The sequence below is a fragment of the Natator depressus genome, chromosome 1, assembly GCF_965152275.1.
Source record: "Natator depressus isolate rNatDep1 chromosome 1, rNatDep2.hap1, whole genome shotgun sequence".
Lineage (NCBI taxonomy): Eukaryota > Metazoa > Chordata > Testudines > Cheloniidae > Natator > Natator depressus.
Window position 1 is genome coordinate 319,341,158 of NC_134234.1, and position 26,800 is coordinate 319,367,957.

At 41.6% G+C, this 26,800-nt stretch overlaps 1 protein-coding gene across 3 annotated transcripts in view; it reads right to left on the reverse strand.

Annotated features, from left to right (window-relative positions):
- SLC2A13 (solute carrier family 2 member 13) overlaps positions 1–26,800 on the reverse strand; it is a 390,525-nt gene that overhangs the window by 232,138 nt on the left and 131,587 nt on the right. For 2 of the 3 annotated variants that reach the window (XM_074942450.1, XM_074942448.1), the window contains one exon: positions 9,103–9,262. In XM_074942450.1, the coding sequence (XP_074798551.1) occupies positions 9,103–9,262 (160 nt within the window). Of the gene's footprint in view, positions 1–9,102; positions 9,263–26,332; positions 26,436–26,800 lie in introns of those variants that run through there. The other variant, XM_074942449.1, reaches the window with a different exon arrangement.

Here is a 26,800-nt window from a genome sequence, read left to right on the forward strand (position 1 = left end):
ACACACATGCCCTAAGTTCAGAACAACCAACAGACACTGGTGGTCAGGGGACTCACTGAGGGTACGGGAGAGCCAGGTTCAGTCCCTGCTTCAAATTAGATGGAGAGATACTTAAATCTTAATTTGTGATGAGGAACAAAAAAACAAAAACTGTTCAAAAATTCTCCATGAAAAAAACATGAGAAAGCCCAGAATTGCTAATAGTACGGTGGTTAGGTCACTCACCTGGTATATGGTTTAATTCCTCTCTGCCTAATTTGGAGCAGGGACTTGAACCCGAGTCTTCCACATACCAGATGAGTGATCTAACCACAAGACTACAGGCAATTCTGGTGTGGATGGTGTTCTCTCTTGTTTTTCCCCACTAATGTTTCTGAAAGGTCTCACTTTCATTCCACATAACACAACAGAAGTGTTCTGATGCCAGCCTTACTTTTAAAGTTTTTTTTTTTTACAAACATTGTTTATTGCACACCAATATTATTTCTATTTCATAAATGGAGAAACTGAAGCACAGAGGTTTTTCAAAGGTGCCACAGGGAGTTTGTATTTCTAGTTCCCTTAAGATCTTCTGAAAATCCCAGCCTAAATAACTTCCATAACCACATAACAGCTCAGCAGCAGAACCACTATTAGCATCCAGCTCTAAAACAGCTGTTTGATTAATCAAGTTTAGAAGATAATTAGGACTATTTAACTTCTCCATTCAAACAGTGAATGTTATTTTAAATGTGGCTGTTTTTATATTAGAGTCAATGTTACTGAACTCTCTCAATTTTCAAAACACTTGAAATGTAATGGACTACATTAGTGGTTCCCAAAACTGTGGTACATGCATCACTGGGTTACGTGAGTTTGATGTTCCATCCATTCACTTCACCAACTTTTTAAGAAGGTGATAAGTGAACCAATAAAATCTGGTAGCCCCTGGACAACATAAAATATTGTTTTTGTTTTAGGGAAAGGGATAACAATGTACCTACAATTACTGTGATGTGAGAATCAGACATGTCAAGGAAACAGTCCAAATTCTATGAAGGTTCACTATCTTTTAAAAAGTAGGAGACAGACACTATTTTTGTTACAACTATTGGAATACAAAGACAATATATTAGCAACAGGCAGGTTCCCTGCTTCCTGAATACAATAGACACAAAGCTCTTGGTATGAACCGGTGAAAGCACTTAACTTTGTAGTTCTAATGCTATGTTTTTTCCTTACAATTCATTATGTATGTATATGCAAAATTATATCAAAACAGGCTCAATGTACTTTGTTTTGCTTCAATAAATTTAGAAAATGCATGATAAAAAATGTTCCTAAATAGTAGCTATACATTTCTCAATAATAAGGCACTAATTACAGCAGGATTTGATTGAAGAGTGATTTGACCTGAGTCAAGATACAGAAAAAGCTTTTTTTAAAGAGCCTCTTCTGGTCTTGAGGATCTACGAGATGGAGCTCTAAGTAATTTAGATCAAGAAGCACATAGTGATACAATCTTAAATTCCCTGCACAGGAGACAAATGACAGCAAAATCTTCACCAAACCCACTGCTACCGATAGCTTTAGAACCTTAATACCCCCTATGTAGGGAATTAGACAGCAAACTCTTCTCTCTCTCTCCATCTCCCGCAGCCTCTTTCCCCATAGCAACAGTGATATGTTGATTCCAAAGTCACTGGACTCAGACAGGGAATCATGTACTCTATGACATCTATGAGCTGCATTTCAAAATTACGTGCTTCCTTTCACAAAAGCATAGGGTGGCTTTGTAATTTACAATGTGATATTGTGCGTACAAATGGAGAATTAGGAGGCTGCAGACACCAGCAGAAATACTACCCAATACAGGAAGTTGGACACGATCCTCCCTCTCCCCCTACCCGGATAACTACTAGTTTACAATGTGAAGAAATGTAAAAAGTAACCGTTTAACTTTAAAAAATAATTTCCAAGCAATCAAAAGTATGGAACACACAGTTAAGGGACCTAAAGAACCTCAGCTCTGCCCTCCTGCTCCGCTGTTAAGAACTGGGGGTGTGAGGGGGGGGACCCAGTGATGAGAATATTGTATTGACCCAAAGTGTAATTTCTGTTGGGACTACAAAAATGAAATGCCTCGCTCCTAATCATGCAGCTCTTATATTGATTTTGGACTTATTTACGGTCATGCACTGTCCACAGAAAGACTCGTTACAAATTCCTGATTAGACAAATAGCATACTGATGGCAGTCATTTCATTCCCCATTCTTCATTAAAATTCCTGTACCACCAATTACGCAATGTGATCAGAGAGCTCAAGTATAGCCACATATGCATACCTCCTAGCCCAGTCCATGCAACTTATAATATTGATATTGAAAACAGTAATGGTTAGGGTGACTAAAAAAACATCACATAAGAAACTTGGACATATAGTATAACGCTAAATTATAAAACCAACTCTCTCCGGTGCCCATATTTTTATAGTCCACCCACAAAATGTCAAATAAAGTGGCTTTTCTAAATGTGTTATGTTCTCATCTATGGCTACAGAGTTAAATGCCTTAGAAATTCATTTCAGGAGATTATCTAATTTGATCCAAAACTAAAGTAACAAAGAAGGGAAAACAGGAGGCCAGCATCACTACAGGGCCAGAAATAAGGTTGCTTGAGTACCTTAAATGTGCATTTTCATACTTTCAAATCTTTGGGTTTCTTTTAAGTTCAGCCTTAACTCTGAATTTCCTTACTTTGCAAGAGTGCTTTCTTGATAACTGCAATGTTTTTGTAAGGGTTTTTACCCTGGCATTAATTATTTTACTTGTTACCAAAACTGCAGCTTAAAGTGTTTTGTCTGGGATTCCGTGGTTTTGCAATTTTAACTTATTCTACTCTCTGTACATACATCTGCTACCCCCACCCCAGCCCTGCGGTGATTTCCTTCAAACCCTACCCAAAACTGTGCCCAGATACTTTGATGATGGACACCACAGAAGAACCTTGACAGTCGGTTCCTGGCTCCCACATTCTTTTCACACAGACACCAAAGCAGTCTTTTCCACTGCTCAGCTGCTCTTCTGGCACCGCTAGATGAGGTGTCCCCTTAGAACAGGGGTGGCCAACCTGCGGCTCCAGAGCCACATGCGGCTCTTCAGAAGTTAACATGCAGCTCCTTGTATAGGCACCGACTCCAGGGCTGGAGCTACAGGCGCCAACTTTCCAATGTGCCAGGGGGTGCTCACGGCTCAACCTCTGGCTCTGCCACAGGCGCTGCCCCCACTCCACCTCTTCCTGCCCCCTCCCCTGAGCCTGCCATGCCCTTGTTCCTCTCCCTCCGCGCCTTCTGTATGACACGAAACAGCTGACTGGGAGGTGCGGGGAGGGAGGGGGAGGCACTGATTGGCGGGGCTGGTGGGCAGGAGGCACTGGGAGCGGGGGGAGCTGCTGACGTATTACTGTGGCTCTTTGGCAATGTACACTGGTAAATTCTGGCTCCTTCTCAGGCTCAGGCTGGCCTGCCTTAGAGTGAATTTCCAGATCTGGCAGGCTCAAATGACTCAGTACTGTTATTCTCAAGTGAAACACAACACCCATCGATTAGGATAGTTTTTGGTTTTTGTTTCTTTTTTTACTGTAGATTACAGTGTGCTGTCCAAGAGCTATAGTACTTCAATCATCAAAAAAGAGGAGGGGGGATATATTTTGTACATATGAATATATTTGACACACAGAAACTAAAAACATCATTAAGATTGTAAAGTTAAGCATTTAAAATTTAGGAAAGGCCAGAATTAAGGTTGCCTGTGAAACCTTAATTCCGACCCCTGGGCATACGCATTGTGATAAAGTAAATATCACATACTATATTTCCCAGAGGACCCCTGCCTAATTCCATGCACAGGATAGACCATGCTAAGGGGATCAATCATGGTTGCGTATTGAAGGAGGTTGTTGTCAATAGGACCCCTACCTAATTTTCTACAGAAATATTCATGTGTATTGAATAAGGCAGGGACTGCAGGGAAAGAAAAGTGGGTCTCAGGATTAAAGCAGTTGAATTCTGCCCTTAAGAGCTGGATTCTCTGCTCCTGCCACAGAGTTTCTACATAATGCTACACAAGTCACATAAACCAGCTTTTCACAGGTGGTCACTAACTGTATGTTCCTCATTTTTTGGGTGCCCAACTTGAGCCGTGGGGGTGTAATTTGCATTAACTGAAGTCAATAAGAGCTGTACTTTGAATATATAAAGTACTATGTAATCCTATTTACTCTGAAAAATAAGGCCTGCAGATCTCAAAATTTGGCACCCAAAATAAGTGGATGCTTTTTACCTTAACCTTTCTGTGCCTCGGTTCTCCATCTGTAAAATGAATGATGAATGAATACCCCCTCATTTCACAGGAGTGTTGTGACGATAAATGTATTAATATTTGTGAAGCACTGTAACGATGAGCACCATAGAAGAGACCGTGAGGAAATTAACAGTTCTGCCTTCAGGGCTGAGTTTGACTAGTGTACAGTAATTAAGGCATGGTATTACACACTGATCAGTGAGGAGACAACAGAACACTGCGAATAGCTGCTTACTAAACAAGCACTGTCGACCCTGTGAACTGAATAAAGCAGGGGTCCTGTGGATTACATTATTAAAGATTATTCATAAGGCACACAAGGAGGCCGAATTAAGGTTGGACAATGTATTTTTTCCCTAGCTTCATTTTGTGAAACGGCTGAATTGTTTTGGCTGAAATGAAAAGAAAAAAAAAATTCTGCCTGAGGCAGACACTTTGCATGGAAATTTCAGTCCAAACAGTTAATTTTGGCAAAGTTAAAAGCAGCTGAAAACAGGTTCTTATAATGAGAAGTTTGGGGCAACCTTAATAATAGGTAATGTTTAGCCTGCCTATAAATTTATCGCTCTATATGTATATCCTATCCCTCCTCCATAGGTATACTTGCAGTACTGCACTCTTAAAACGTAATCCAATATTGTGGCAATGATCACTGCTTCATGCTCAGATGTAACTGTGATCAGTCAAGAGACTTAGAAAGAAATGCTTTATACCAGTAAAAGGCCTTTCTGTTCCCTTATACACTAGTATTTAGGTGAAGGGAAAGGATTCCTTTGCTGACTTTTGAAATCTGTATTTAAATGACAATTAGTAAAGCTCCACAGTGATATAATTGAAAAGCTATGAAATACAGACACAAACAGTCTAGGTGTCCATTCTTTTGAAGACTCTGCAATCAATGCACCCCTGTTCCACAACAGAAGTTTCTAAGGAACCCCCGACTTGCTTAAATAAGAAAGTTCCTAAAGATTAGAATGATCTTTTAATGGGTAGTCAATTTTAATTATCCTGCGTAAACATATTTATAAGTCACCTTTTAAAAAGAAAGCCAGAGTTATAATGCATTAAGCCAAGAATTTAATACATTCTGTTTGTATACATCATTTCTATTTTACTCTTTTGAAATATACAGCCCTGTAGGAAGGACACTCAATCAAAGCTCAATGGACTAAAACTAAAAGAAAAACTCAGAATTCAGAAAGTGGAACAAAAAATATTAGCTAACATATTCTCAATCCACAGTTTAAACAGAATGCTGCCCTTGAGTACAATGACATCCAATTCTCAATAAATAACTATTGCTCAAACAAGACTATTAGGCATACATTCAAATGTAATCTTTAAAGTGCCAGAGTTATTTGGAGACTGCCTTTTTAAGGAGTCAATATTTACTTTAATATATTTTAAATGCAAGAGGCTAGCTGGCTTTATTATAGTAGAGCAGCAGTGCCACTATAGCTAAGGTTGTACCATGACCTCTGTTTAAAGGTGTTCTAAATCCTCTAAAATCGGCAAGCTTAGTCAGATTTCTGAAGCACTTAGAGGAGAGGAAAGTGATCAGGAACAGTCAGCATGGATTCACCAAGGGCAAGTCATGCCTGACTAATCTAATTGCCTTCTATGATGAGATAACTGGCTCTGTGGATGAGGGGAAAGCAGTGGACGTGTTGTTCCTTGACTTTAGCAAAGCTTTTGATACGGTCTCCCACAGTATTCTTGCTAGCAAGTTAAAGAAGTATGGCCTGGATGAATGGACTATAAGGTGGATAGAAAGTTGGCTAGATTGTCAGGCTCAACAGTTAGTGACCAATGGCTCCATGTCTAGTTGGCAGCCAGTATCAAGTGGAGTGCCCCAAGGGTTGGTCCTCGGGCCGGTTTTGTTCAATATCTTCATAAATGATCTGGAGGATGGTGTGGATTGCACTCTCAGCAAATTTGCAGATGATACTAAACTGGGAGGAGTGGTAGATACGCTGGAGGGGAGGGATAGGATACAGAAGGACCTAGACAAATTGGAGGATTGGGCCAAAAGAAATCTGATGAGGTTCAATAAGGATAAGTGCAGGGTCCTGCACTTAGGATGGAAGAATCCAATGCACCGCTACAGACTAGGGACCGAATGGCTAGGCAGCAGTTCTGCGGAAAAGGACCTAGGGGTGACAGTGGACGAGAAGCTGGATATGAGTCAACAGTGTGCCCTTGTTGCCAAGAAGGCCAATGGCATTTTGGGATGTATATGTAGGGGCATTGCCAGCAGACTGAGGGATGTGATCGTTCCCCTCTATTCGACATTGGTGAGGCCTCATCTGGAGTACTGTGTTCAGTTTTGGGCCCCACACTACAAGAAGGATGTGGAAAAATTGGAGAGAGTCCAGCGGAGGGCAACAAAAATGATTAGGGGACTGGAACACATGACTTATGAGGAGAGGCTGAGGGAACTGGGATTGTTTAGTCTGCGGAAGAGAAGAATGAGGAGGGATTTGATAGCTGCTTTCAACTACCTGAAAGGGGGTTCCGAAGAGGATGGATCTAGACTGTTCTCAGTGGTAGCTGATGACAGAACGAGGAGTAATGGTCTCAAGTTGCAGTGGGGGAGGTTTAGGTTGGATATTAGGAAAAACTTTTTCACTAGGAGGGTGGTGAAGCACTGGAATGCGTTACCTAGGGAGGTGGTGGAATCTCCTTCCTTAGATATTTTTAAGGTCAGCTTGACAAAGCCCTGGCTGGGATGATTTAGTTGGGGATTGGTCCTGCTTTGAGCAGGGGGTTGGACTAGATGACCTCCTGAGGTCCCTTCCAACCCTGATATTCTATGATTTCTTTGAAATTTGGGTATGCCTCAGAAGTGTGCCTGGTAAAGTTAGTAACCCAAATGTGAATCAGTAGAGCCAGGGGATCAAAAAAACAGCCTTTTTTAAAAAAGTTTCTAGGTGGGATTTTTTTGCCTGAATTAGAGATTAAACTAGTGATGTGCAGCAGATCAAAAAGGTCTCAATCTGTCGCATTTTACTCAAGGTAGTGCATGGCACCCACAGAATCCTCATGGGGCCCAAACTGAAAAGAGTATTTAAGAAAACTTACATTTTTTACCCTGTGCATGGATCAATATAGAAAAATGGCTAGAGGGTTTCCATTCCCACTATTTATATAAAACGGGAAGAATGGAAACCCTATAGCACATAGCTTTAAACTTTACTCTTGGAAGTGCTCTGAAATCCAAACAATACAATTAATCATTTGAAGTTTGGTGTGCCCTTTGGGGGCGCAGCATAGCATTAATTATTAAAATTTGGGGTCAATTGACTGAGAGGTTCCCAAATTACAAACCCACCCCACCCCACCCTACCCAAAAAAAAAAAAAGTCTTCTTGTGATACCTTGTACTGTTAAACTGAGGCTACTAATGACTGGAGGAGTCACAGACCTCACTGATGGCTGTGAATTTACCCTTCAATTAACCTAAGGCTAAATTAACCTCAAATCCCCACCTAAAACAAGAGGAGTTTTGGACAGAGTGGCTGGAGATTACTACAATTTATGAGTCCTGGGTGGCAATTTTATTTTGGAGGAGAATAAAGTATTTGGGGGGAGAATTTAGACATACGAATGCTTCTGGGGAGATCAGGAATATTGGGCAGGGCAGTAGTGGAATGCAAACTATCAAAATAGTTTTGTTTTATAAACATGAATTATGGTAGCTATCAACAATTTAGAATTCTTTCATTTATCTATCTAGTTCAGTGGTCCCTGAACTTTTCACGTCGTCCTCTCCCCTGACATATTGTTGTTATGGCTAGAAATACTAGACCTGTTTTGAGATAATGATAAATTTGTTGAAATTAGAAGAATAGATGACCCAATAGAGGTTATTATGCTGACTCACTAGGAGTCACTATAAGGTTATGCGTTTTATTGAAGTTAGCTATAAAAGATTAGGTAAAAGTAAATAACGCGGAGTAGTCCAAGGAAGCTTTTCTCAGGGCAAGGAACTGACACCTAAACTCCCCATCAGTTAGACAGTAAGAGGGCTCCTGGAAGTCCGACTGGTCCTGCTTCGAGCAGGGGGTTGGACTAGATGACCTTCTGGGGTCCCTTCCAACCCTGATATTCTATGATTCTATGGTGATTATTCAAAACCATCTCAGACTGTAGGTAACTATAGCTGGGAAGTCCCAAACTATTGCTTATGTCTGTGTGTGTTTAATATCTAATAAATTGTAGTTTTAGATAAGAGCCCACTTGCTTGTATGAATCATTTTATCAGACACAGTCGCTGTGCTCCCACTGATTTATTCCTGATACCGCCTGGAGCGAAACAGTTAAGCTACCACTGTTTTGGGTTCTGAAAACCCAGAGTAACACCAGAGGCTGGGGGTGGGGGGGGAGCGTGGACTGGGGTAAGGGGGCAGAGGCTAGGGCCAGAGCTGTGGCCAGGCCGTAAACCAGGGGCTGAGGCCAGGGCTGCAGCTGGGGGCAGAAGCAAGGCCAGCAAGCTGGGGCCCGGGGGTGGGAGAGAGGCCGGCAGCTGGAGGTGGGAGACGGGCTGGGGCCGGAACAGAGTTGAGGGCAGAGCAGGGCTCGGTGGCACTCCCTCCCTGCCCCCCCGGGGGGCTGGCCAAGACCCCGCCGCATCCCCTCCCCCCATATTGTTCCTCCATGCCCCCGCAGGGAGGCACACGCCACAGTTTGGGGACCACTGATCTAGTTCCTTCCCAAGTCATGACAATGCTATTTTCACTTTTAAATGTAAGAATTTACAAACCTCCATCCATCCTTTGCGAGGTAGCTGAAGGCTCCATCAACAACACTTGCAAAGAACTGCCCTCCTGTGATGAAGAGAGTATTAATGGTAACTAATCTGCCTCTTAAGTGGGGTGGAGCGACCTCTGCGATGTATACCGGTACTGTCATGGAAGCCACACCTACAAGAAAAAGAGTGATGAATTAAATTTACACAACTGTACACAACATTCTCTGTAGTCATGAAGATTTAAAGTACAGTATATCATAAATGTGACAACAAATTGTAAGCACTAGATTGCTGAGTTCCAACGGAGAAAACTAACAGCAGCATTTTGTTGCACTGCTAATAAGCGCTAGAGAACAGTTATCTGAAGCAGATGGACACAGGTATTCGGAAGTAATAATAATTACCATGTTTGTGAATATTCACAGATTCACAATACATAAAGGAATTTAAAAATAGAGTCTGGCATCATAAAACAAATCACAGATTTTTAAGCAAAAATCATCTAAGGTGAACTAAAGATAACCCTAAAATATAAGCAAATATATTTATAGTTTCAGTTCAAGAGAAAACAAGCAGGTACAGTACCACATGAAACCGAGTTGGAGTGCAACAGAGTCATACATTTATAATCTAAATTGATACATGACAACCATTAGCAAAGTATTGAAAGCTTCGATTAACACATAGGGCTTGATGCTGTGCAGCCACAGCTCTCCCTGGCTTCAAATGAAACTGAGTGCTCTCCACTTCTGGAAAAAATCACCGCCATTCCCCTTATGGGTGGGGAATTTCATTTATGTTTAACAGAATTTAAGATTCATTGTACAACTGCTTTCTGAGCTTTAGCTATCTCATATGGAATAAAGAGAAAGTTCTGTCTGGATTTAAATTATTTATAAGGTGCAATTCAGACCACTGCAATGAAAAATGTTAGCCAAAATACCCCACCTTGTATTTCTGATAATACATGGTCATCTCTTGCCCTATCATAATGTATCTAATGGTTCCCATGAATTAGGGAACGCTTCCAAACGAATAATTTGGAATAAGAGATCTAAAACATGTTTTTTTTAAAGTTGAAAAATATGTATAAAAAAGGAACTTCATGGCATATCAACAGCAGATCTGTGTATTGTACCTAATCAGAAAATCTGAATATTCCACACAAATTTATGGTGTAGTTTTCAAGGAACATAAAAGTACTTTCTGGCAGAAAGAAACAACCAGTGACAGCTAGTGGCTCTAGGTTATATATGGTTTATTAAAATTAAAGATACTTTTGGGACAGGGGAGAGAAGGGGAATATTTCTATTGAAGCTTGTTTAAATGGAGCACAGTGAAATACACTATGCAGGTACAGAATAAACTGTGTCCAAAGGCAAAGCTCCACTCTGAACTGGTGGCTGAGCCTTTTGATGAGGTCACAGCCATGCACTACGTCTCATTAGCACACAGATGGCACCTCATCACCAAAATTTAACATAAAATTCCTACAGCCATTGTAATTACTTTGTCTCATTTTCCTCTTCCCTCCTTTCGGCAGTGCTTAAGGAGCAGTCAGGTTGCTTTTATAGATTAGCTATTTAAAACTGAATTAGAAGAGGTTTCAGAGTTCCCAGCTGAGCTAAACAAAGAGTCTATGTCATCACATACACCATATTCAAGGTAGATTGCAGGGCTGCTACTAGCAGGTTCGGCTGTACCAGATATGGACTGGCCACAGAGCTTCTCTCTCAGAGCAACAAACACCAAATGTGTTCACTATAAAATCCTTTAATGTACTGCCAGGTATACCTGTTGTATGCTCAGATAAGGTATGTTATACATGGTGCCATCTAGTGACTAAACAATATAATACGAATTAATATTCCATTACATCTCCCCCCTAAAGTTTTACATTCTAACTATTTACAACATTTTACAAAATGTACACTATCATGCTATCTTTAAAGTTCAGTACAGATCAGTCTTAAGTATCTCTGAATCATACAGTTATCCAATTACATGACCTGGATGTGTAAAATCTTGGTCATCTGACTGTCCATTAGTTGGTTTGGAATCTTTAAATCATTTAAATCTTTAAATCATTCAGATTATTCTGAATCTGCCATCTGTACAGTTTGCTCTGTTGATTGTTCTTTGTAAGGAACAAACTATAGATGTCAGTTTCTGTTGAACTCGCCACTCTCAATCACATATGATCTGGGCGATGAATTCTTTTTATAAGAGCTGGAGTTCATCCGTTTTCTCCATACAGTTTGACACAAAACACAGTCACCAGGTTCTAGAATCAGCAGTTCTTTAGCTGAGTGACATCTGTCATAAAAGCATTCATAAGCTCTTTTTGTCTTTTTATCTGATTTGGCTACTCTTCATGTGCGGTCACTTTGGAGATTAGAAAAGAATTTCATTGGAATAGTTGTCCTCCCATCTGGATTTCTGCTGGGCTATATCCACTAGCTGCTACAGTGTTATCTGTAGCTCAGAAGAACAAGGAATGGCTCTTTCTAATGTAGGATTTTCTTGGCTGTCTGTAGAGCTCTCTCAATCTCTCCATTTGTTTGTGGGCAATGTGGGCTGCTATCAATATGATCAAAAATCATATTTAGTTGGGATTGACAAACTCAGCTGCAGTAAACTGTGGTTCGTAGTCCATCACTAGTTTTGCATTTTAGTTTCTCAATAATACTAAGACATGTTACGTCTTTTAAGTATGTTATTCCTATATACCTGGAAAAATAGTCCACTAAGATCTAGTAACAATGTCCTCTAAAATCTGCATAAATCTGCAGCTAGTCTCTTCCGAGATCTGTCTGGTAGAGATGTTATTAAATGTTTCTTGCATTGTGTTGGTCTGTTAGTTCTGCAATGTCCACATGCAGACACCTCATTGTCTGTGTCCTTGCTGATATCTGGCCACTATACTGACTGGTTGGCCTGTTCATGGAATTTAATTAGTCCTTGATGTCCTTCATGAATGAGGTTTAGGATTTCTCCTCTCATTTCATTTGGAATTACGATGCAATCACCTTTAAACATTAATTCATTTGAGTCACCTAATTGTCCACATGCTGCAAAGTAGTCTCTTATCACTTCTTTTGTGTCCTTTAGATACTTGAGCCAGCTGATTCTAATGTAACTTAGAACATTGGAAGTTGTTTGTCTGTCAAGGTTGCTTGTGGTAATGGGTGTAGTTTCTTTTCTGACTCCGATCTGTATACATTCAAATAATCCATGTACACCTTTACGTCAACTTTGTGCTCCAGTTAGTTGAGTGTGATGCTCAGCTGTGCGACAGGAGTGTCTGCTACCAGCAGACTTTTCCCAGGAATGTATTAAACATATTAATCTGATCAAAACACATCAGCATCTCAACGGTGCTTGATCCTATGCTTTTCTGTTGATTAGGGTTACAAGCGGCTTATGGTCTGTTATGAGTGCAAAAGAATCCAATCCACACAGATGTGTAAAAGTTCTCATATGCCTATACACTTGCCGGGCACTCCTTTTCAATCTGCGCATATAGTTTTTCTGCTTCTGGGTGTGCACGAGAACAAAATGCAACTGGCTTCCACTCAAATCCATGTTATTGCAACTATATACCAGCTAGGCCATGGCTGCTTGTATCTACACTGACCATTGTGGGTTTCATCACACTATAATACTTGAGAACTGGAGCTGTTGAGATAATTTCTTTTACCGTTTTTGAAGGCAATTTTTATTTGACCCCCATAGCCACAATGTGTTGGACTTTAAACAGTTCATTCAGTGGTTGTGTCACTACAGAAAGGTCTTATAGGTATTGATCAACGTAATTTGTCATCCCCAGTACACAGCTCAGTTCTGGTACATTCAATTCTTGAATTGCTTTTACTTTCTCAGGGCTAGGCCTGATTTCATCGTTGTTTATCGTTTATCCAAAAAACTCAATTTGGAATAGGTGGAAAATGCACTTTTCCTTGTTTATCTTCCGTCCGGACTGACAGATAACACTTAGAATTTCTTTGAGGATTTTGTTGTGTTCTTCCATCAAATATCGTATATCAAAATATTGTCCGTGAAAATTACAACTCCATTTGCGTTGCATCAACAGTTCTGCCATCTTTCTTTGGAAAGTTTCATGTGCACTGTAATCCCAAAAGGTAATCTTCAAAAGCAAAATCTCCCAAACAGTGTGACAAATGTAGTCAGTTTAGAACTCATTGGCTAAAGGAATTTGCCAGAGTCTGCTCAAGGCATCCAGCTTGTAGAATACTATAGCTCTTTTCACTTTAGGGAGGAAGTTATCCAGTGTGGGGAGGATATATTTTTCTCACAACTACTTCATTAAGTCTTTTAATAGCCACACATTAATATTTTTCCTTTTTTAAAAATAATCAGTACCATTCGGGCACCCCATGTTGTTGACTCAGATTTTCTCAATAATGCCAGTCTGTTCTAATCTCTTTAATTCACCTTCCACTTTATGAATAATAGGAATATGTAGTATGGTGTATGTACACTATATGGTTCAACATTGTCTCTTAAGGTTATTTGTACTGGATCTCCTTTCATAAGTCCAATATCCCCAAATACAATGGGAAGACTGTAGGTCTTTCATCCCATACATTCTTAATGCATAACTTTTCTTTGTAAATTGTTTCTGCAGTGAACTGGCTCATGAAGTTCAGAATACCTCCAGAGAGATATCAAGTCTGTGTCAGGGGATTTCAGCTTTGGATGGAGTTGAATGTGATTGTAAGTCCCTTCTGAGATGATAGTCATATCTGCTCCCGAGTCCATTTTAAACTCAATAGTCTTTCTATGAATATTCAGTTTAATTCTCCAGGCAGGCTCTGTCATAATGTGATAGACAACATCACTTGATAGATATCCGAAATAATGGCTCTTGATTATCTGTAATTGTAGTTAGCTGTCTCATTGTTTTAGTACAGCAAACAGCTGCAAAATGTCCATATTTTGCACATTTATTACATATTTCACCTTTGGTTGGACACACGTCTTTTGAGCTATGAAATTTTCTATACCTTGTACATTTATCGTGAAAGGCTTTGTAGTTTGCCTGGAATTTGCCCCTCTTAGCCAAAGGGGTCATGTGACAATAACTTTTATAACTCATGCTGCATCTGTTTACAGCTTCTCAATGAGTTTCTTGCTTTTCAGGTTTGTTCTGCTGTTTCACAACTTCAGTCTTTGCTATTTGGACAGCTGTGTTTAGGGTTAAGTCTGTCTTAAATTTTAGTTGCTGTTAGTTGCTGTTACTGTCTGCAAGACCTATATTTAGCCTCTCTCTGATGTTCATCCATTCCCCAAAAAACATGGTTTTCAGCCAACACATATGAAACTCTTCTAAAAGATTAACATTTTCTCTTGGTTCCTGAATTCTCTGGCAAAAACATTCTCTTTCATAAACCACATTTCTCCAAGGTATAAAGTATGAATCAAAAATAGCCAGAACCCTTTCATAGTCATCTTTTTGACTGTGGTTAAGTAAAGGCAAAAGATTTAAAGATATGCTCTGCATGCTTACCCATAGTATAAATTACAGAGAATACCTGAATATTTCCAGTTTCCTTATGGAGTCCTGTAGCAATTCAAAATCTTGCAAAATACTGCTTCCAGTCAGTCCATTGTGAAGGTTTGTCAAAACCGAAGTTCTCTGGGGAACTAAGTGGCATATTGATAAGATCCTACAAAGTTTTTTGCTTTCCTTCTGTTTGTAATCTTTATTGTTGCTTTCCTTCTATTTCTGTTGTCCTCTGGCACTAGTTAACTTTGACATCATTTGAGTTACTACAGAGAATTCTTTCCTGGGTGTCTGGCTGATGAGTCTTGCCCACATGCTCAGGGTTTAGCTGATCGCCATATTTGGGGTCGGGAAGGAATTTTCCTCCAGGGCAGATTGGCAGAGGCCCTGGGGGTTTTTCACCTTCCTCTGCAGCATGGAGCACGGGTCACTTGCTGGAGGATTCTCTGCATCTTGGGTCTTTAAACCACAATTTGAGGACTTCAGTAGCTCAGAAATAGGTTAGGGGTTTGTTACAGGAGTGGGTGGATGAGATTCTGTGGCCTGCATTGTGCAGGAGGTCAGACTAGACAATCATAATGGTCCCTTCTGACCTAAAAGTCTATGCTTCTATTATTCATTTCATGGAAACCTTGTACATGGTAGTTTGCAGCGCTGCTACTACTAGCAGGCCAGGCTTCTGTACCAGATATGGACTGGTCAGTGCTTCCTTCTCAGAGAGATACATACCAGATGTGTTCACTATAAGATCCTTTAATGTACTGCTAGGTAGATCTGTTGTATGCTCAGACAGGGTATGTTTCAGAGTGCCACCTAGTGACTGAACAGTATAATACGTTAATATTCCATTATTTCTGTAGAGAGGGGAAAACCAAGAGGACTGGGTACAAGGAAAGAAGTGGCAAGTTTTAAAAAACAGCATTTCAGCCTCTTGGCTTTTATTTCGCATTTTGTCATTTAACAGACACCTTTAGTATAAAAACAAGTGCTTAGACCGTGCAATGGAATCCAAGTGGAAGGACTCTTGGAGAGGCCCACTGAAGTCATGTATCAGGGGGTAGCCATGTTAGTCTGTATCCACAAAAACAACATCCCTTGCAGGACTGAGGCTTAGAACAAGGGTATTGATTAGCTCCCCATTTCAGTTTTATTACAGAAATAGAGTCAAAAAGGACACCTGGAGTAAAGGAGGACCAATGTGTCCAGGACATTAGAATTAGTAATAAAAACATTTCAAAAGATATATGTTATACTACTCTTTTCTTTTCCTATAATCTATTTTGCATAATTCTGAAGGATTTAATGCAATGTTTTTAGGGGGAAAAAATCTTCTATTTGTTGTAAAAGCTTTTATATTAAGTAACCATACTTCAGTTGCAAGAGGTTTTGTAGTAGTGCATATTTTGGGTGACAGAAGGTAATCTCCTTTTGTTCTTATGCCTCAGAGTGCGCCTGAGGTGTATAATTATATCTTAACACTGCAGATGCCATTGTGGCTTATCGTTATAGGCACACACTATGAAAAGGGTTACAACACCTGACTTGAACATCTTTGCCAGAAAAAGTTACATTCTCATACTCTGGAAAGCAACATGATTCACGAGTACCCTGCTGTCTGGCTGATTCACTACACTAAGAGCCCCAAGTTATCTTTAATATGGAAGTTAGTTTTACAGACCTGCTGGAAGCCTTCAAAAGCTTGAGTGAGGAATACAAATTATTTAATAATAGAGTGGCATTGAAAAAATATTTTGTTATGATGGGTAAATGCTTATGACACTCTCAGCATAACAACCCAATCCACGGCTAATTAAATTAGCAGAAATATATCAATACCTCTCTTAACACTACTCACTGACTGACCCATCAGGATTTCAATTTCCTAATGCTGGTAAAAAGATTTTAGAGAGATATTTCAACCATTCAGTGCCAAATGAAACACATGAAATATAAAAGCACCAAATAGCTCTTTACACGTTTTGTATCTTGTCACGTAATCCAGAACAAAAATTTTGAATTCATACCAGTGTTAAAAATACATTCACTTTTCATTTTTCATAACTAATAAGTATCTGATATCACCAATGTCTGCATTAAATTATGTTCAGAGGCATGGGGTTGCTTAGGGGTGCAGACAGATAATCATTTGAAGAAGGGCCCTTGAATTATCTCCTCCCCTACAATTCTTTTTTTGGGGGAGAGGGGTTAAAGAAAATGACTATAGCCATGGCAGTATGAGAGGAGCTCATACTATATTAAAAAGAAAGGACAGTCTAGTCATCAGGGTGCTAGCCTATGACTTGAGAGATTTGGGCATTAATTCCCTACTCTATCACATACTTGCTTCATGACCTTGGGCACATCACTTAGCCTGTCTGTGCCTCAATTTTCCATGAGTAATGTAGCCATAATTATACTTCACTACCTCCCAGAGGCGTTGTGAGGATGAATACATTAAAGATTATAAGGTGCTCATATATCATTGGGGACATAAAAATATCTTATTAGGTTTCTCAGCCAGTGGCTGGCAAGCCCCCCGGAGGTGGGGGAAAAAAATCACAAAGGGCAGTCAGGGAGTTGTGAGGTGTTAAAAAAAAATTATTACAATCTAAAGCAAAAAACAAAACAAAAAAAAAACCTCTCCCCCCACTATTCCCCACGCACCTTTACCTTTCAAGGTCAAGTATTCTCTGTCACCCTCTTCACACACACAAACTATACAGACTTATTATCATGGATACATTCAGTGGTGAGCTAGAACCGGTTGTTAAATTTAGAAGCCCTTTTAGAACCGGTTGTTCCGCGAGGGACAACTGGTTCTAAAAGGGCTTCTAAATTTAACCGGCCAAAAGTGGCGCCTTAGGTGCCAACTCCATGGGTGCTCCAGCCCTGGAGCACCCAAGGGGAAAATTTGGTGGGTGCAGAGCACCCACCAGCAGCTCCCAGCCCTATCCCCAGCCCCAGCTCACCTCCGCTCCGCCTCCTCCCCTGAACGCGCCGTCCCGCTCTGCTTCTCCGCCTGTCCCCCGCCTTCCCACAAATCAGCTGTTCGCGTGGGAAGCCGGGGCGGGCTGAGAAGCAGGCGGCGGCTTCGCACTCAGGCCCAGGGAGGCGGAGGTGAGCTGGGGCGGCAAGGAGGGCCACGCGCGCCGCAACAGGTAACCCGGGGGGGGGCATGCACAGGGGAACCGCTCCCCGCCCCAGCTCACCTCTGCCACCCTCGGCCCGAGCAGGAAGCCGCCACCTGCTTCTCAGCCCTCCTCGGCTTCCCAATGAACAGCTGATTCGCGGGAAGCTGGGGGGGCGCGGAGAAGCAGAGCGGGGCGGCGTGTTCAGGGGAGGAGGCAGAGCGGAGGTGAGGTGAGCTGGGGCTGGGGCGGGGAGCTGCCGGTGGGTGCTCTGCACTCACCAAATTTTCCCCGTAGGTGCTCCAGCCCTGGAGCACCCACGGAGTCGGTGTCTAAGGTGCCACTTTTGATGTGATCAGTGGGGGGAGTGACCATTCCCCCCGCTCCCCCCCTAGCTACGCTCCCCCGCCCCTAGGAGCCAGAGGGACCTGCCAGATGCTTCCTGGGAGCTACCCCAGGTAAGCACTGCTATGACTCCCTACCTTGCCCCCCGGCAGGTCCCTCTGGCTCTTAGGGGTGGGGTGGGCACCCACTATGGTGGCCCACGAGACCCTCCTGTCTGGTTCTGGGGGGAGTCAGAGGACAAGGGAGGGGGATGGATGGGGCAGGGGTCCTGGTGGGGGGCATCAAGGAACGCAGGGGGTTGGATGGGGCAGGAGTCCCGGGGGGCGGGGGTGGGCAACGACCCCCTCATAGGGTGAGGCGGGAACCAGTTGTTAAGATTTTGGCAGCTCAATACTGGATACATTTATTGTAAAAATGTAATTCATTTAAGGCAGTCACAACAATTTTTGATTTTGGATAAGGTGTCACCAACCTGGAAAAGGTGAGGTGGGGGCACACTGCCTGAGATAGAAAGATATGCCACATGAATACATTGAGCCAGTCCTGAAAAAAATACAAGGCCCCAGCCTGCCAGGCTTCCCCACATACTGTACGTTCCATGCAGAAGAGACTATGTAGCTAGCTATGGTAACACGAGTGTGCTTACTGCTAGTTCTGGATGGACTTCAGATTCCAATCCACTAGAAGCCCTTCTGATTTGAATATTTAAAAATTACTGTTTTAAAAGCTGCTAATTAAAAATCCCTCACGAGCACGACTCCAACTTGCAGCGTAGAGAAAGTGGCATAGGGTATTCCTTCTCCCTGCCTTCACACCAGAAAGTAAGGCACAGACAGAGGTAGGTCTTGTGTCAGCCAGGAAAACATGTGCATCCAAGAGCAGGAAGACAATCAGGCACATGTGCAGGCCTGGTAGGAGGGGCAGTGTGCTCACACGGGTTAATGTGCTAGCTGTAGAAAGAACAGCTTTCATGGGTCACAGTCAGGGCATTTGCAGAAGAATGTGTCATTTGGTGCATCCCAAAAAGCAAGAAACATGTTCTTCAGCAGTATCATGAGGAACCAAAAGTAAACAAACTCTTGGTGGGGATGGGTTGCAGAAGCCAGATTAGGGGTGACCGGGAGAATAGAGTCTCCACCTAATCCTCCCTCCCTTCAGTTCAAAAAGGGTCTTCCCACTGCTCTTTCAGCCTGGATCTTTCATTCATTTATTAACATGTTAAGATCAGGGATGTCCAAGCTTTTTTGTTAAAGCACTAGGTGGAAATCAGAAGCCACCCATCACATTCAGAGCAATGTGGTTTAGAAAGTGAATCTATGGATCCAGCCAAGAGGACGTTATAGCTGGAACTCTGTGGCAGCTGCAGGCCGTTTTTAAAAATAATATCCAACTTGTGAATATGGAAAATGCAGGATATTTATACTATTTACATTATTACATACCCTGAATAAGTACCATACAATGTAATATGTTATTTTAATTTCACCTTAATAAAATATGTTAAGTTTTTGAAACGCTACAAAACCAGCCTCTGCTACTAGAGCTGCTATGTCAGCTGGCCAGAGTCTGGCTGAGAGCTGCAGCTTCAGCCACTCCTGAGACAAAACAAGGGCTAGTGGAATAGGATATAGGGGAGATCGTGACAAGGGAGACACAGGAATAGGAGAAGGGAATAAGAGGGCAAAAGTGAGAGTGGAGTAGAGTGCATATAGAGAGGAAAACCCCAAACCTACCACACATTCCTGGGGTGTGTGTGTGTGTGTGTGTGTGTGTGTGTGTGTGTGTGTGTGTGTGTGTGTGTGTGTGTGTGTGTGTGTGTGTGTGTGTGTGTGTGTAAAATCTGAGCCATGCAATGGACAAAATATGGGGATAAGTGAGCCTGTACGTCCCACCCAATACCCTTGTAAACAGGCTGGCAATCCTCTCCCACAGAGGTCAGTGAAGGGATGGCAACGAAAATGATTAGGGGGCTGGAGCACAAGATTTATGAGGAGAAGCTGAGGGAACTGGGGTTATTTAGTCTGCAAAAGAGAAGAGTGAGGGGGGATTTGATAGAAGCCTTCAACTACCTGAAGTGGGGTTCCAAAGAGGATGGAGTTAGACTGTTCTCAGTGGTGGCAGATGACAGAACAAGGAGCAATGGTCTCAAGTTGCAGTGAGGGAGCTCTAAGTTGGATATTAGGAAAAACTATTTCACTAGGAGGGTAGTGAAGCACTGGAATGGGTTACCTAGGGAGGTGGTGGACTCTCCATCCTTAGAGGTTTTTAAGGCCCGGCTTGGATGATTTAGTTAGTGTTGGTCCTGCTTTGAGCAGGGGGTTGGATTAGATGACCTCCTGAGGTCTCTTCCAACCCTAATCTTCTATGATTAGGGTTCCCTTCCAAGCCCCACTGCAGATGGGGATCTAGTTGCTGGGGGGAGGGGTGGAGGGGGGAGTTTGAGGACTGACATACGACATAGGAGGATTTCATAGGTTCAGATAAGCATCCAAATTCCCAGATGCGTAACCTAATGCTTCTGAGTCTGATAATGGCAATATTCATGTTAAAATAAGCTGAATTCACCAAAATGTGCAGAACAGCTGCCCCTAGACGCTGTTTTCCTGGCAGTCTGATTACCTGAAGAATTGTCCTGTGGGGAGGAAGTGGAGATCCATACACTGCCCGCTGCATCTCTCACATGTGCATTTAATTTTCATTTTGTAAGACAACCTGATCAATAGAGTTAGAAACAGGACTACAGTACAGTGGGAAAGAAGCTTCATACATAAGGCTAAAAAACACTTTAGTAAATCTATTTATTTTTACTTCAAATTATTTGTGCAATAATATAGTTATAACTAAATTATGTTTTTAAAAACTCTGGATCTCTAATTTAGAATGAAATATTGGAATAATAAAATCAGCCTAAGACACTCCATGGCATGCGTCATGCTGGGACTTTCCCGCTCCTTAGGAGGTTCACGGCAATTGGCCTCATACTTGAGGCAGCACAATATCCCAGAATTATATAAGGCTTGACTCATTGCCTAATGGGAAAATAGAGAATATATTGTTTCAAGCTGCGGTACTTCAAACAGCTCACTTTAAGGAGGCTTTAATTTTTCTGTTCACACTGAACAAGGCCAATCACGTACTCATCATTATGAAATCACAAAAAAAAAAAAAGTATGACAGGTTTCAGAGTAGCAGCCATGTTAGTCTGTATTCGCAAAAAGAAAAGGAGTACTTGTGGCACCTTAGAGACTAACCAATTTATCTGAGCATAAGCTTTTGTGAGCTACAGCTCACTTCATCGGATGCACCTACTGAATGCATCCAATGAAGTGAGCTGTAGCTCACGAAAGCTTATGCTCAAATAAATTGGTTAGTCTCTAAGGTGCCACTAGTATTCCTTTTCTTTTTAAAAAAATTTATAGTTTGATCCCGTGCCAAGTTATAAATGTTCAGATTATTGAGAGAGACAAAGGCACTTTAGGAAAATTATTCTGTCTAGGTGGAAATCAGAAGTCACGCATTACACTCAGAGCTTAGAATATTTAATGAAAAGACACTGAAGTAAACTTCAGACAATTTGGACTATCACTTATTAGATACAGGAGGCAGCACAGGTTTAGTGCGAGAGCAAGGGACTAGAATTCATAAGTTCTGGATTCCAGTAAGGCACGACTTCCTGCATGACCTGAGGTAAACCATTTAACCCCTCTATCTCAGTTTTCTCCACTGGTTACAAGATACAATGGCTGCCATTAAAACTTACAATTACCATGGTATTTTCAATACCCTGCATTCTGAGTACAAGAATGTTATGAACACTGCAGTTAAATTAATTTTGCCTGCAACTGGTAATTGTCAATTTAATGCTGATCACTTATCTTCATCATAAGGGTGTTGTGAGGCTTAATTAATGTTTGCAAAAGTCCTGGTACCTGGATGAAAGGCACTGTAAAAGTGTGAAGGCTGTTACAGTTGCATGCGTATCATGACCATGCCCAGCGCTATCTAGCAACCCAGCAACTACAATGGTCTCATTAACATCAGTTGTATGGTAAACTAAAACATTTTGAGATTAGACTCTACCAAGGATTTTAACACCAGGGTTCAAGTAATTTAGCACCAACTTTATAATCCAGGGATGGCCAAACTCTGCCTTTTTTACCATTAAAGTGTGGCTCACGGAGCTCTCCACATCCCCCCCGCCCCCCATTCTTCACCTACCAGACTGGGGGGTGGGGGGAACTCAGGACCTCTGCCTTGCAGCAAGGTGGCACAGTAAGGACTTCTGCCTAGCAGGGAGGGGCGTCTTAGGGCTTCAGCCCTGCGGGGCACACCTGCCAGGGTTCGGGACTTCAGCAGGAGCACGGCTGAAGCCCCTACCCCCAGCAGGCGTGCCCCGGCTCTTGAACTTCTGAAGATTGTCGTATGTGGCTCGGAGGGCTAGTAAGTTTGGTCACCCCACTTATAATCACAGGAAGGATATGCTTTATATTTTAATTTCCTAGAAGCTCCTGAGATTTTTATATGATTATTATAATTTTGTGCTCTTTTGTGGAATATACCAGTAGATGAAGCAAAAGCTACAAGCTCCAGTAATTAAAGCCTGTTATCCAATCCTGTGCAAAATGTATTAATGATCTTCATACAGACACAAGTAAATGAAGTACAGCCATGCTGATGTATGCTCCCTTTCATCTTGCATCTCAGGCTGTGGATCTTAAATCACATCTTTAACAGCTCAAGCTAAATGTGGTCTAAATTCGAGTACTTGATATTTCCTTCTACTTCCTATCTGGTGTTTACACCAAAATCATCTTCTTTGTCACTTAGGAATGCAAACACTGCTGAATTTTTAATTTTCCCCGCTCTCTCCCCCTTCACGTTCAGGCCACAACATAACAGTGACCAATGCTAGAGGCTTCAGAAGGAATGAACAGAATAGGACAATTATGTCATCCATTCCCAGTCATCTAGTCCCAGTTTCTGGCAATCAGAGGTTTAGGGACATGCAGACCATGGGGTTGCATCCCTGACCATCGTGGCTAATAGCCATCTATTAACCTATCCTCTATGAACTAATTCCTTTTTTTAACCCATTTATACTTTTGGCCTTCACAACATCCCATGGCAACAAGTTCCACAGATTGACCGTGTGTTGCGTGAAGAACTGCTTCCTTATGTTTGTTTTAAACCTGCTGCCTATTAATTTCATTGAGTGACTCCTGATGTATGTGTGATGTGAAGGGGTAGATAACATTTCTCTCTTCACTTTCTCTACACCATTCATGATTTATAGCCCTCTATCATATCCCCCCTTAGTCTTTTTTCTAAGATGAACAGTCCCATCCCAGTCTTTTTAATCTCTCCTCACGTGAAAGCTGTTCCATATCCCTAATCATTTTTGTTGCCTTTCTCTGTACCTTTTCCAACTCTAATATATCTTTTTTTGAGGTGGGTCAACCAGAACTATCCATAGTAGTCAAGGTGTGGGAATACCAACAATTTATATGTTATTATATATTTTGTTTTATTACCTATCTCTTTCCTAAGGGTTCTTAACATTGTCAGCTTTTTTGACTGCTGCTGCACATTCAGCAGATGATTTAAGAGCGCTAGCCACAATGACTCCAAGATCTCTTTCTTGAGTAGCAAGACCCTACTAGTTGCCTAGTCATCCAGTTTTGTGAGATCCCTTTGTAACTCTTTGCAGTCAGCTTTGGACTTGATACAGAATTACTCAAGATACTTATCTGCAAATTTTGCCACCTGTTTACCCCCTTTTCCAGATCATTTCTGAATATGTTGAACAGCACTGATCTCAGTACAGATCCTTAGGGATACCCTGCTATTTATCTCTATCCTTTGTGAAAAACTAACATTATTTCTCCATTTCACCAGTTACTGATCCATGAGAGGACCTTCCTTCTTATCCCATGACTCCTTACTTTGCTTATGAGCCTTTAGTGTGGGACCTTGTCATAGACCTTTTGAAAGTCCAGTACACGATATCCACTGGATCACCCTTGTCCACATGTTTGTTGACCCCCCTCAGATAATTCTAATAAATTGGTGAGGCATGGTTTCCCTTTACAAAAGCAGTGTTGACTCTTACGCAACATACTGCGTTCATTTATGTGCCTGATCATTCTGTTCTTTACTATAGTTTTAACCAATTTGCTTGGGACTGAAGTTAGGCTTCCCCACCTGTAATTGCCATGAATGCCTCTGGAGCCTTTTTATTTAAAAAAAAAAATCAACCGTACATTAGCTATCCTCCAGCATCTGGTACAGAGGCTGATTTAAGAGAGAGGTTACATACCATAGTGAGCAGTTCTGCAATTTCATATTTGATTTCCTTCAGAACTCTTGGGTGAATACCCTATGGTTCTGGGGACTTACTACTGTTCTATTTATCAATTTGTTCCAACACCTTCTCTATTGATACCTCATTCAGGCACAGTTCCTTGGATCTGTCATCTAAAACAGTAGCTCAGGTGTGGGAATCTCCTTCATATCCTCTTCAGTGAAGACTGATGCAAAGCATTCATTTAACTTCTCCACCACAGCTGTATCTTCCTGGAGTGCTCACTTAGTACCTCAACCGTCCAGTGGCCACCACTGAATGGTTGGCAGGCTTTTTGGTTCTCATGTACTTTAAAAAACCCTTTCCTGGTAGCTTTTGCTAGTTGCTCTTCAAATTATTTATTAACCTGCCTAATTATACCTTTACAGTTGACTTGCCTTTCTCTTTTCCGCAGCAGGATTTGACTTCCAATTTTTAAAGAATGTCTGTATCTATCCATCTCTTTTACTCTGTTTAAGCACGGTGGCATTTTTTTGGATCCTCTTGCTTTTGGAGCGGGGGTGTATATATTTAGTTTGAGTCTTTATTATGGCACTTTTAAAACATTTCCATGCAGTTCGCAGGCATGTCACTCTTGTAATCATTCTTTTTAAATTTCCATTTAGCTAGCTTCCTCATTTTTGTGTAGTCCCCCTTTCTGAAGTTAAATGCTACTGTGGTAGGTTTATTTGGCATTCCAAAGAATTAATTTCATAATTACATTATGGTCATTATTACTGAGCGATTCAACCATATTCACTTTTGGACCAGATTCTGTGCATCATTTCAGACTAAATAAAGAATTGCCTCTCCCCTTCTGGATTCCAGGACTAGCTGCTCCAAGAAGCAGTCATAATGGTGTATAGAAAATTTATCTCTGCATCCTGTCCTGAGGTGACACGTACCCAGTCAAAATGGGGATAGCTGAAATCCCCCATTATTAATTATTAAGGAGTTCTCTCTTTTTGGAGCCTCTCTAACCTCCCTGAGCATTTCACAATCACCATCACCTTCCTGGTCAGACAGACAGTGGTATATTGCTATACTCATATTATTCAAGAATGGAATTTCTGTCCATAGAAATTCCAATCAAGTTTTTTGTAGTTTCGTCATTCAAAACACACCAAAAATTCTACTCTTCAATCATACTGATGACTACATCATTTTCCCAAGCCCTAGTCATCTTTAACCTCTGTTACTACATCCTTTATTTATATTGAGGTATTGCCCAAATGTCCCAATCAGAATCAGAGCCCCCTACTCCCCTCAGTGCACAAACATATTGCACAAACATATGGTGACATAGTATCTCCCACAAACAGCACCTCTTACCCTCCCCCCTCCTTTTCAAGTCTCTCCAGAATGCTGCTTCTAAAAATCCCCTTCCTTGTCTGGCATTAAGTGCAGACTTAATCCCTCAAGTGCAGTGGTTTTCAACCTGTCTTCATTTGCAGACCCAGGGCCAGCTCCAGGCACCTGCATTCCAAGCAGGTCATTGGGGTGGCAGTTAGAAAGGGGCGGCAATTCAGCGGCGGCTTCTCCCCTTTGCCGTCCGCAGCAGCAGTTTTTTTTATTGCTTGGGGCGGCAAAAGCTGTCGAGCTGGCCCTGTACAGACCACTAACAAAATTTTTGAATGAAGGTGCAGAACCCTTTGGAAACTCAACCTATCATCTGCAGACCCGTACCATAGAAGTGTTAGACTGAAAACTGACTGAACAGAATTAAACTAAAAACATTGCATGTGCTTGGCATGGCAATTGACACAGCATGAGAAATGTGGGCTTCTATGGTGACAGCAGAACTTCCGGTTTTGACCTGTAAGTGGAGGTATTCACATACTTTTGATTGATCAAAAAATGGAATGCCTTTTCTGGGATCTGAAACTTTATTTTCAAAGTTACCTTTTGCGGACCTCTTAGACATAGTGAGTGGACCCTCAGGTGGTCCATGGACCACAGGTTGAAAACCACTGTTCCAGTAGATTCCCATCACAATAGGCAACAAATTGAAATGCCAAACTTCTTGGCTGCTTGAAGCCACAGTCAGGAAAGAAGACCGGATGACAGATGCAGGTAGGACACAAGAGTTACCAAGATGCATGACCTGATGCAACAGAGAGATAAGAATGCAGTAAAGAAGAAAAAAAGGAAGGAAAAGATTGAAAAAGAAACTCTAAATTTGTTTAGTTGCCATTCAGCAAGATGCTTGGACATAAATAGCAATGGGTGTCACAAAATCTAGGCAGGCATAAAGTGCAAAAGCCATCATGATCTATTCTGGATCAGGCCATATCACAGAAAGACAACACAACTTCAGGAGAAACTGCGAATTACCATCTCTAAGCTTTCAGAATGTTAACATTTAAATTA